This window comes from Heteronotia binoei, chromosome 5 (assembly GCF_032191835.1).
Source record: "Heteronotia binoei isolate CCM8104 ecotype False Entrance Well chromosome 5, APGP_CSIRO_Hbin_v1, whole genome shotgun sequence".
NCBI lineage: Eukaryota > Metazoa > Chordata > Lepidosauria > Squamata > Gekkonidae > Heteronotia > Heteronotia binoei.
The window spans coordinates 21478603-21490433 of NC_083227.1; the positions used below are offsets into that span (position 1 = coordinate 21478603).

General features: G+C 47.3%; 1 protein-coding gene across 1 annotated transcript; it reads left to right on the forward strand.

Annotated features, from left to right (window-relative positions):
* The first annotated feature begins 521 nt into the window (after nucleotides 1–521).
* LOC132572211 (zinc finger and SCAN domain-containing protein 30-like) lies at nucleotides 522–8434 on the forward strand. The gene is made up of 4 exons (XM_060239054.1): nucleotides 522–1445; nucleotides 2986–3109; nucleotides 5257–5730; nucleotides 7735–8434. The coding sequence occupies exons 1-4, from the start codon at nucleotides 657–659 to the stop codon at nucleotides 8364–8366; spliced, it is 2019 nt and encodes a 672-aa protein (XP_060095037.1). The 5' UTR covers nucleotides 522–656; the 3' UTR covers nucleotides 8367–8434.
* The last annotated feature ends 3397 nt before the right edge of the window (nucleotides 8435–11831 follow it).

The following is an 11831-nucleotide window of genomic DNA, read 5'->3' on the forward strand; positions in this document are numbered from 1 at the left end:
GCAGAGTCGTGTGAGCAAAAATTCTACTTTGTGAACTACTGACATTAAATTGTGAGCTCCTGGCATTAAAGTTGTGAGCTACTGCATAAATCAGTGTGCTCTGGGGCTATTTTTCCTGAGCTAAGACAAAAATGGGAGCCAGAGGCTAAAAATCTGTGAGCTAGCACATGCTAACTCAGCTTAGAGGGAACACTGATCCCAGGACAATTCCAGCCACCCTCTGGAGACTGGCAACCCTAGTTACTGGAGGTATGCTAAACAAACAAACAAACAAAAAAGTGTTTACCAACTGGTGAAGGACAATGGGAAAGGGAGATAGATGAATTTCCCCAAGGAGGGAGTTTCAACATTTTGGCACCATGATGGAGAAGGCCCTTTCTCCGGTTGCTGCCCACCTAGCCTCAGATGGTGGGAGCCTCCAAAAATCAGAGAGGCTGGGTAGGTTCATGTAGGTAGGCTACAGTGGGATGCTCTTGTTGTGTTATTCTCTCATATGTAGGATTTTTTTTTCCCCCTCACAGGAGAAGCCTATCGCTTTGCCCAGCTCCTGCTGTAGACGGCCATTTTGCAAGAGAGTCTTGGAGCTATTGTGTGCTTGCTTTGAAGCAGAGTCCTTCAGAAGCCAAATGTTCATCCTTCCGCCTTTGGACTGAGCGATGGAGACCTTAAGCGTGGAGGTGAACATGTCCGTAGAGGAAGGCGCAGTGATGGCCGCAGAGCTGGAAAAGGAGACTCAGAAGGCATCCCACTATAAACTATGGGCAGGAGTAAAAGCCCCACAAGTTGTCCACCCAGGCACAATTGGAGAGTTACAGATGGTGGCTGCTCAAAAACAGATAAAATGTGAACCAGAGGAAGGGTTGCAACAGCACTGGGAAATCCAGTGGCAGGAGTTCCTGCGGACGCTTCAAGCCCCTGACTCTAGATGGGGGAACCCACGAGTGGCCACTGAACCCACACCGTGGGAAGACGCTAAGGCTTTCCTGGCCTCCTTTGAGCAGGTTGCGTCAGCTTGTCGGTGGCCTCATGACAAATGGGTGACTTTCCTCTTGCCGGCCCTCAGTGGAGAAGCCGAGCGGGCCTTCGTCACCCTCAGTGCCCAAGACAGAGAGGATTATGGGAAGGTAAAGGCAGCCATCTTGCAAAGAGAGGCTGTTGTGAGGGAGAAGCAGCGACAGCATTTCAGGCAGTTCTGCTACCAGGAAGTGGAGGGGCCAAGAGCAGTTTACGGGAGACTCCAGGAACTTTGCCGTCAGTGGCTGAAAACAGAGAGGCACACAAAGGAAGAAATTTTGGAGCTGCTGATCCTGGAGCAGTTCCTGACCATCCTGCCCCAGGAAATGCAGAGCTGGGTCCGGGAATGTGGTCCTGAGACCTGCACGCAGGCTGTGTCCCTGGCTGAGGATTACTTGTTGAAGCAGAACACACCGAAATGGGAAGGTCAGGTATGAAGTTTTGATGCTGGCCATTCCATGGGTCTCTCATTTCCTTTTCCGGGATAGAAGCAGGGGAGTTTTTGTGAGCTACTGTTCACTTCTTCAGGCAGAGCTAGAATATCACAAAAGCTCCTTCCTGCTACAAATTTTGTTAGTCTTTAAGGTGCTACTGGATTCCCCTGCTCTTTTCTACTGCCAGTTTGGTGTAATAGTTAAGTGCATGGACTCTCATCTGGGAAAACCCGGTTTGATTTCCCACTCCTCCACATACACCTGCTGATGTGACCTTGAGTCAGCCACAAGTTCTCTCAAGGCTGTTCTGCTCAAGAGCAGTTCTGGGAGAGCTCTCTCAGCTCCACCTACCCCGCAGGGCATCTGTTGTGGCGAGGGGAAGGAAAAGTAGATTTGTAAGCTGCTCTGAGACTCTTTTGGCTCGGGAAGGGTAGGGTATAAATCCAATCTCTTCTCTTCTTCTTCTAGGGCTGCCAAGCCCCCAGGCTGGGCGGGGGTTCTCCTGCCCTGGAGGTTCCCAACCCGCTGGCCAAATTGGGCCAGCATGGGGACCTCCTCCGACGTCACCTGGAAGTGACATCATTGCACCAGCAATTCTGCACGCCCGTCACTCTAGGTGTTTCTGAGGAAACTCTATGGTTTTCCCAGACGCTCTAGCAATTTTGGAGGGGAAACTCTATGGAGGCCGTGGGGGACTTGGCAACCCCACATTCTTCTGCTACAGACAGACTATCATGGCTTCAAGAAGTGACCAGTGACTCAAAAAAAATCTCATATCCTGCCACAACTTTTGTTAATCTTCAGAGTAAATTAAGAATTTGTGTTTGTTTTAATGGAGGAGGATTCAGTGGTAGACAAGAGAAAATGGCAGGATGATGCAAGGGAGAAATGAAACCCAAGCAGGGAAATTCGACTTGAAATTTGGTCTTGTCCCTAATTTGGAAAGTCTGAAAACAGGGCCTGAGTTTGTGCGATTGCCGGGGAGACACAGCCATGGTTTCAAGACCACTTCCGGGTCATTTTGACAGAACAGAGTCTGAGTCCAGGGGCACCTTTAAGACCAATAAAGTTTAATTCTGGGTTATGAGTGTGCCTGCATACAAAAGCTTATACCCAGAAATAAACTTGGTTGGTCTTAAAGGTGCCAAGGGACTCTGACTTTGTTCTGCTGCTTCAGACCAACGTGGCTACTCACCTGGATCAAGGTAATTTCAATAATAAGATTTTAAAAATTTTTAAAAAGTGGACTGTAAAGTACTACCTTACAAGAGTGATGTGAAATAACATTCTGATTTTGAAAGTACTACCTTACAAGAGTGGTGTGAAATAACTTTTTGATTTTTCTATGGACATTTAATGAATTTTGGTTTGTGATGATAATACAATTGCATCATTATGAAAGAAATTGTTTAAGCATTTATTTGCAACATAAAAACGCAGTGGTTTATTTCTAGTGTTTCCCAACTGGAGATCGGCAACCCTAAGAAAAGATTATACTTGCTTGCTCACCTGAAAAGTTTTCTTTCCATGGTTTCAGGTTTTGCCGCCTTTCGGGGTGGTGGGTGCAGATTCCTCGGAAACAGACCAGGTTCCATCGCCTGATGCTTGGAAACTTGGTAAGGTAGCGAAGCCACCCAGGAAAGCAGATGGAGCCTTGCATGGTAAGGATTTGTGGCTGCTGCACTGCTGGATGTTATTTTATTTTATTTAACATTCAGGATAAATGGCAATTGAAATAAATTAAACTGAAATAGCAGTTTGAAGAAGGAAAGGAAAGGTGCCCTGTGCAAGCACCAGTCGTTTCTGACTCTGGGGTGACGTTGCTTTCACAACATTTTCACGGCAGACTTTTTATGGGGTGGTTTGCCATAGCCTTCCCCAGTCATCTGCACTTTCCCCCCTGCAAGCTGGGGACTCATTTTACTGACCTCGGAAGGATGGAAGGCTGAGTCAACCGGGAGCCGGCTACCTGAACCAGCTTCCGCTGGGATCGAACTCAGGTCGTGAGCAGAGGGCTCCAACTGCGGTACTGCAGCTTTACCACTCTGTGCCACAGGTCTCTAGTTTGAAGAAAGCCAGGTGTTTGTTTTCAAAATGATGTCATAGGGAAACAAAGGAGGAAGAGGCTACAGCAAATCCATGCTCTACAGCAAGCAGTTGTCTTTCTTTTTTAAGATTCAGAATGTGAGGAGAGTAAAAGGAGACTATACAAGGTTTTGGATCAGGCCTTCAAAATAACTGCACCTGGAGTATTGTGGGAAGTTCTGGAGGCCTCACTTCGAAAAGGATGTGGACAAAATGGAGCAGGTGCAGAGAAGAGCAAAAAAAGTGATCAGGGGCCTGGAGACCAAGCCCTAGGAGGAAAGGCCGAGGGATTTGGGAATGTTCAGTCTGGAGAAGAGGAGGGGGGGATATGATTGCTCTCTTTGAGTATTGGAAGGGCTGTCATTTAGAGAAGGGCAGGGAGCTGTTCCCGTTGGCAGCAGAGGAGAGGACTCACAAGAATGTGTCTAAATTAAGGATGGGAAGGTACCAGCTGGATATAAGGAAAAACCTTTTTTTACAGTAAGAGTTGTTCAACAGTGGAATCAGCTACCTAGGTAGGTGGTGACTCCCCCCCGCACTGGCAGTCTTTATGCAGCGGCCAGACAAGCACAGGTCAGGGATGCTCTAGGTCAGAGGTGGCCAAACTGTGGCTCTTTAAAGCCCCCCCACTGCCCCATCAATCGGAGAAGGCATTTGTCTCTTTAAATCACTTCTCCAAGCCAAGCCACATAGTGGCGTAGAGAATGCATATAAAATTAAAGTTGCTTTCTTTCCACCTCTCCTTTCCTCTCCCTTCCTCATCTATTTTCCTCCCTCCCTCCCTCCCTTCCTGTCTTGAGGCTCTTCAACATCTGATATTTATTCTGTGGCTCTTATGTTAAGCAAGTTTGGTCACCCCTGCTCTAGGCTGATCCTGCGTTGAGTAGAGGGTGGGACTAGATGGCCTGTATGGTCCTTTCCAACGCTGGGATTCTATTCTATAATCCTGCCATTGGGGGGGGGGGGAACATGCAGAGAAGTCAGATGAGTACCCCATAATCTCAAAGAGTGGTCAAGAAAAAAATCTTAACTCTATCACATCTTTCAAGAAGTTCACAGCCTCTCTCTGATCTTCACAACAGCCCTGTGAGGTAGGGCTACATAACCAGATGTGATGCCAGCATGTCACAGAACGTTCTAGGGTTCATCCAAAACTCGCAGTAAGACCCGTAGATTTTTGGGTAAATCCTAGCATGCCCTGTGATGCAGTGACATCGCTTCCAGTTACACAATGAGAAGTAATATCACAGGAGGCTGCTTCACCTTCCCTCCCATTTCTCTACCACCACCCCAGTGTGTGCCAGCAGGCGATGGAGAAGAACCAGTGAGGATTCCCTTGCCAGCAGCAAGCAGATGGCAACCCTACTTAGAATCAGGGGTGGAATTCTAGCAGAAGCTCCTTTGCATATTAGGCCACACCCCCTAGTGTAGCCAATCCTCCAAGAGCTTACAAAAAGGAGCCTCGTAAGCTCTTGGAAGATTGGCTACATCAGGGGGTGTGGCCTAATATGCAAAGGAGCTCCTGCTAGAATTCCATCCCTGCTTAGAATCGTAAAATCACAGAATTGGAAGGGATTACCTCCAAGGTAATCTAGTCCAACTCCCCGCTCAGTGCAGGGAATTCACAAATACCTCCCGCCCACACACCCAGTGACACCCACTCTATGCCCAGAAGATGCCAACATTCTCAATACAGTTTGTGTTCTTACGTTTGCTTCTGCAGGTGACCAGCAGGGATGTGAGAATGAGACGGAGGGTCTCCCTCAGAGACGTTCCATGGTGGTGGCACCAAAAGAGGAGTTGCCAGAAAGAGGCCACACCTTCCGCTATTACAAGGAGGTGACGAGGCTGCGGATTCAGCAAGGATCTGAGGAGGACGAGGGGGAGCATCCAGAGGAGAATGAGGCTGAGGCCGTTCTTTACTGGGAAGGTGATTCTGGGATGGAAGTAAACAGTGTCCGGCAAAATACCACATGTGGCGATGGAGAATCAAGGCCTGGCAACTCCCGTTGGAGCTCTGGAGTTCCCGGCCATCAAAGAAACCACTCTGTTGAGAAGGAGGCGGCCCCCAGCTCACGTCTAGCCCTCGTTCAAAACGAGATGATCCATCCGGGAGAAAAATCCCGTCAACGTTCCTATTGTGGGAGGAGCTTCTCTCCTAGCCCAAGCCTTGTGACGCAGGAAAAATTACACACAGGTGAGGAAAACTGTGTAAATTCAGTGGGAACCTGCCTCTTTGATAATCCAGGCTGCAGTGGGACAAGATAGATAGATGATAGATGAATTTATTGTCATTGTTCTCAACAAAAAGAGAGCAACGAAATGAGGTGCTCTTCCACAAACATACCAACACATCAAACACACATATTCATAAACCATTTAAATACATCTAAAACCATTAAACCATTTAAACCATTAAAACCATTTAAATACATCTAAAACGGATAAACATTCATAAAACCATTAAAACCATTTAAACCATTAAATAAACATTCATAAAACCATTAAACATTCATAAAACCATTTAAACCATTTAAACCATTAAATACATCTAAAACAGATAATCCTTCATAACCCTGCATTTAACCTAACCACAGCACTTGGATAGAAACTGTCCTTAAATCTGTTTGTCCTAGCCTTCAACACTCTATATCGTCTACCTGACGGTAAGATCTCAAAAAGCAAATGGCCCAGATGTGTATGGTCCCTTAGGATCATTTGTATCTTCCTTTTACATGCCATATTATACAGATCCACCAATGAGGGGAGAGAACATCCACAAATCTTTTGTGCTCTTCTCGTCACTCTTTGGAGCACCCTTCTCTCTGATAATCTATCCAGGAGAGCAAGCCCATTTATGCCCCACTGCTAGAAAGGAAGAAAAAGCAAGCCTATGTGTCTCACTCATCAGATGGCTTTGAAAGGGGATTAGAGAAATCCAGGGAAGATAAGTCCGCTAGTGGATGTGGAGGCTGAATGGAACCCCCGTATTCAAGAGCAGTGAACCTGTGAATACTGTTAGCTGGTGTTAGTTGGCCTCTGGGGGGAAACATGATATTGGAGTAGCTCCAATTTTGGTCCAGTCTACCAGAGGCCCTCCAGTGTTCTTCATGTAATAATACATGTTTGAGCAAAGGCTTTGGTGGGTTAGTGATATTTTATTACACATAAGAGAATCGCAACAGAAGGGGGGAAATGGAAATACTCAGCAGGAAAAGATTTGGTCTGAATTTATGTACCACAAAAGAATCCATACCGGGAAAGAAAAGTTTGTGCAGGGAGGGGGAAAACACAGTTGGTTATTTGGTCAGAACTGTGGATGTTGGTCTGTCAGGAAAAAAATCTAAAGGAAACAATAAAACCAAGTTTAGTTTATATCCCATCCCCCCCCCACCTCAGGTGGCTTACGGCTTTGTGCTCTCCCTCCTCTGTGTTATCCTTTAAAACAAAAACTCCTGTGAGGTAGGCTACACTGAGGGAGAGAGACAGTTACAGGCCCAAGGGTCAAACATGGTTTTTCAAGGATAGTTCAACTCTTGCAAAACTTACCAGTTTGGTGTAGTGGTTATGAGTGGCAGACTCTTGTCTGGGAGAACCAGGTTTGATTCCCCACTCCTCCTCCATATGCAGCTGCTGGGTGACCTTGGGTCAGTCACAGTTCCCTCAGAGCTGTTCTCTCAAGAGCTGTTCTCAAAGAGCTCTCTCAGTCTCTCCTATCTCACAGGGTGTCTGTTGTGGGGAGAGGAAGGGAAGGTGATAGTAAGCACCTCTGAGGCTCCAATCTCCTCTTCCACTTCTTCTCAGTTTCCCCCCTCTTCCTCAGGAATTTTTATCTGGGGCCAGCATGTCCTGCCTGAAGTGGTATAGTGTACTTTTATTTCCATGGGAGTATCACTTCCTTCTCCTGTGTGTGAGGTTACCATCCCCTAGTGGAGCCTGGACATCTCCTACTGATCTTTCAACTACAGTGATCAGTTCCCCTGAAGAAAATGGCTGCTTTGGGAGATGGACTCGATGGCATTATGCTCCACAAAGGTCTCTCTCAATCCCCACCCCAAAAATCTGCCCTCCCCAGGGTCCACCTTCAAATCTCCAGGAATTTCCCAACCAGGAGTTGGCAACCCTAGTTGTGTGTATAAACCAGACCTTAGCCAAAGTGGTGATTTTTGTGTGTGTCAAGAGCGTCTGTTTCCTCACGCAGGAATACTTGAAGGGCACCATTGTCAACCACTGGAGCGACAAGATCCATCCTCAAGAAGAGACAAATTATCCCAGAATTATGAAGAAGAAACACAGCTTGGGGGACAGGAGGGGCCAAGTCTAGAGAAGAACACAGAAGACGCTCTTTCCAGCAGGGGAGGGAACGTCCGGTGGGAAGATGTCAAAGGCGTGCCCCGACTTCACCACTGCTACTGTGGAAGGAGCTTCAAACACCGCTGTAATCTAAAGGCACACGAGAGGACCCACACCGGCGAGAGGCCACACAAGTGTCCCGACTGTGGGAGGAGTTTCGGCAAGGGGTCGACTCTCCGAGCACACGTGCGGACTCACACAGGTGAGAAGCCGTACATGTGCTCGACGTGCGGGAAGCGGTTCACAACCCGCTCGGGTCTCCTGACGCACGAGAGGATTCACACCGGAGAGAAGCCCTACAAATGCTCGGACTGCGGCCGCAGCTTCATCCAGAAATCATGTCTGCTGGCCCACGAAATAAGCCACAAAGGAGAGAAGTCATACACGTGCTCAGACTGTGGGAAGAATTTTGGGCACAGCTCTGGACTTCGGGTGCATCGGAGAATCCATTCTGGGGGGAAAGACATAGAAAAATGCTGAGCACAAAGAAAACTATGGTTGAATATTTAACTCAACTGAAGCAGGATAGACTGAGAACCCCCTAAAAATGGAACATTATTTGTGTCTAAGCTATGTGACTGTTAGAATCACAGCTCTTGGCTGTAGCACGTCTGACTGTTGCTAGGGCAAGAGTGGCCAAACTTGCATAATGTAAGAGCCACATAGAAAAAAACATCAAATATTTGAGAACCGCAAGATATGAAAGTCAGATGTTTGGGAGTCAGAGGACATGAATGTCAGATATTTGAGAGCCACAGAAAGGAAGGAAGGCAAATAGATGGGGTTGAAATAAAGCAACTTTAACTGTAAATGTATTCTCCAAGCCACCAGCTGGCTTGGCTAGGAGAAGTGATTTAAAGAAAGAAATGCCTTCTCCAAGCCAGCCAATGGGACAGTGGGGGCTTCAAGAGCTGCACATCATGTGTGAAAGAGCCACATGTGACTCCCGAGCTGCAGTTTGGCCACCCCTGTGCTGGGGTATCACCAATGTATTTTAAGAGAGGGCAGCTGTGTTGGTCTGCCGAAGTACAGTTAATTTTAAGTCCAGTAGTACCTTAAAGACAAAGAAGAAGAGGATAGAAGATATTGGATTGATATCCTGCCCTTTACTCTGAATCTCAGAGTGGTTCACAATCTCCTTTACCTTCCTCCCCCACAACAGACACCCTGTGAGGTGGGTGGGGCTGAGAGAGCTCTTACAGCAGCTGCCCTATCAAGGATAACTCCTGTGAAAGCTATGGCTGACCCAAGGCCATTCCAGCAGCTGCAAGTGGAGGAGTGGGGAATCAAACCTGGTTCTCCCAGATAAGAGTTCATGCATTTAACCACTACACCAAACTGGCTCTCTTTTTTTTTGAGAATTTTGTGAGCTTTTGAGAGTCAAAGTTCCCTGTATCAAATACAAGTAGGAATTACCCCAGGGCTAAATAGGGACATATGATTCTTATCTCACTACAGATGATGAAGAATAATATATCCTGCTTTTCTCCATCCTAATGAGTCTCAGAGTGGCTTACAATCGCCTTTCCTTCCTCTCCCCCCAACTGCACCTTGTAAGTAGGCGGGGCTGAGAGAACTCTGAGAGAACTGGGACTGGCTTGAGGTCACCCAGCAGGCTTCATGTGGAGGAAGAGCATGGCCGGCACGTGAGACGATGTAGGCAGCAGCCTGGGGCACCACCTTGCCGACGGGGCGTCGTTAAGTGCCCCCTCCCCCTGCCCCGCCACTTTTGGTTTCCCGGGTCACAGACCCAGGAAGCTGAGAGCGGCTGGATGGCACATCAGTGGTACTCTCTTCCAAGCCCAACTTCCCTTGCAAAGGAAGCCTGGCTTGAAGGAGAACGTTTTTTTAGGCTTGCCGGTTATATGTTTCTCCCTTTTATTTATATTGCAAAATTGTCTCCCTTATGTAAAGAATGAATGTCATTTTTGGAAAGCTTACATCTTCAGCACTCTGAACCCAACAGTGCCGTTATTTATCAGTTCTGTAAGCAACTGTGCAATTCCATTGTAAAGGAACGACAATAGGGCTAAGAAGAATGATCAGCTTCCTGTGTGCAGTTGTAAACACTTCATTTTTAAAAAGCATCTTGACTTGGAAATATATCTGGGGCAGAGGAGAGGTATATGGTTCCACAAAAAAAAAAAAAGATTTGTCTGTGTATAATTTTTTTGGGGGGGTGGGTAATTTTTGGGAGGGTAATTTTTTTTCATTCAGAGGGCTGATAACACTGCTTTTCTAATAATAGTATAAGGCAGCTTTCCTTACTAAAAACAGATGACAAATAAATACCACCAGCACCATCCCACAAAAAAACCATGAAACTTACATAAAGAAACAACCTCAAAGTGTAGCCAGCAACTAGATGGCAATTTCACAAGGATAAGTGCTGAGTTCTACATCTTAAGAATATAAGAGAAGCCATGTTGGATCAGGCCAATGGCCCATCCAGTCCAACACTCTGTCACACAATGGCCAAAAAACCCCAGGTGCCATCAGGAGGCCCACCAGTGGGGCCAGGACACTAGAAGCCCTCCCACTGTGCACCCCCCCAAACACCAAGAACTTCACTGCCCCAGACAGAGTTCCAATGATAAGCTGTGGCTAATAGCCACTGATGGACCTCTGCTTCATATGCTTATCCAATCCCCTCTTGAAGCTGTCTATACTTGTAGCCGCCGCCACCTCCTGTGGCAGTGAATTCCACGTGTTAATCATCCTTTGGGTGAAAAAGTGCTTCCTTTTATCAATTCTAACCCGACTGCTCAGCAATTTCATTGAATGACCACGAGTTCTCATATTGTGAGAAAGGGAGGAAAGTACTTCTTTCTCTGCCTTCTCTATCCCATGCATAATCTTGTAAACCCACAGTGGTGGCGAACCTATGGCATGGGTGGCAGAGGTAGCACTCGAAGCCCTCTGTGGGCACGCGTGCTCCCTCACGCACCCCGCTCCCATGCACAAGGCTCTGGAGTCATATCTCGTTGAAGCTCCTCTCCCCAGACTCAAGGATCCTTCCCCCAAATCTTCAGGTATTTCCCAACCCAAACCTGGCAACCCTAACTGGCCCTCTTTCAGAGAGACAATAGGCACTCCAATCTTTTTGAGCTCATGGGCACCTTTGGAATTCTGACTTGGGGGGGGGGGGGAGGAGTACAACCAAAATGTTGCCCTCAAGCACAACACACAGAGGAAAATTCCTTGCAGGTGTTCCTGCAGTTTTAAGGAGGGGGTTAGATGTGACCCACTAGGGCCGGGGTGGCCAAACTTGCTTAACATTAGAGCTACATAGAATAAATGTCAGATGTGTGAGAGCCACCTGACAAGAATGTCAGATGTCTGAGAGAAGGAACGAAGGAAGGAAAATAGGTGGGGAGGGAGAGAGAGAGGTAGAAAGAAAGCAACTTGAAATTTAAATGCATTCTCCAAGCCACTGGCTGGCTTGGCTTGAAGAAGTGATTTAAAGAGACAAATGCCTTCTCTAGTGGGGCTTCAAGAGCCGCACAATGTGTGTGGAAAAGCCACAGTTTGGCCACCCCTGCGCTAGAGAATGTGTATAAAGCAGCTTCACATTTTCATGTGGCCAAGACCTGGTTGCGTTTCATATTTCAAAACTGTTGTGGCACGGTCCAAGCCGAAGGGAAGAAGAGAGCATGGGTGTGTGGGGATGGGGGAGGAGGAGAGATCAGGACCTTGAATAAAGCATGTTTTTTGGAAGGGATGTGGGCTTATTACAGGAAATGTTGGATCCCACTAATCTGGCAGAAACCGCGTGTGTTGATACCGCGTTGGGTAGTGCCAATGTAGCAGGGTATTTTGTAGACATAATGTTGACACAGTCTTCAAGCCCACACAACAGATCCGCCACATGCTGCGCTCGGCCAAAGATATGAGAGATCCACTTTCAACCCCTGGAGTCTACAAAATACCCTGCTCCTGTGGTGC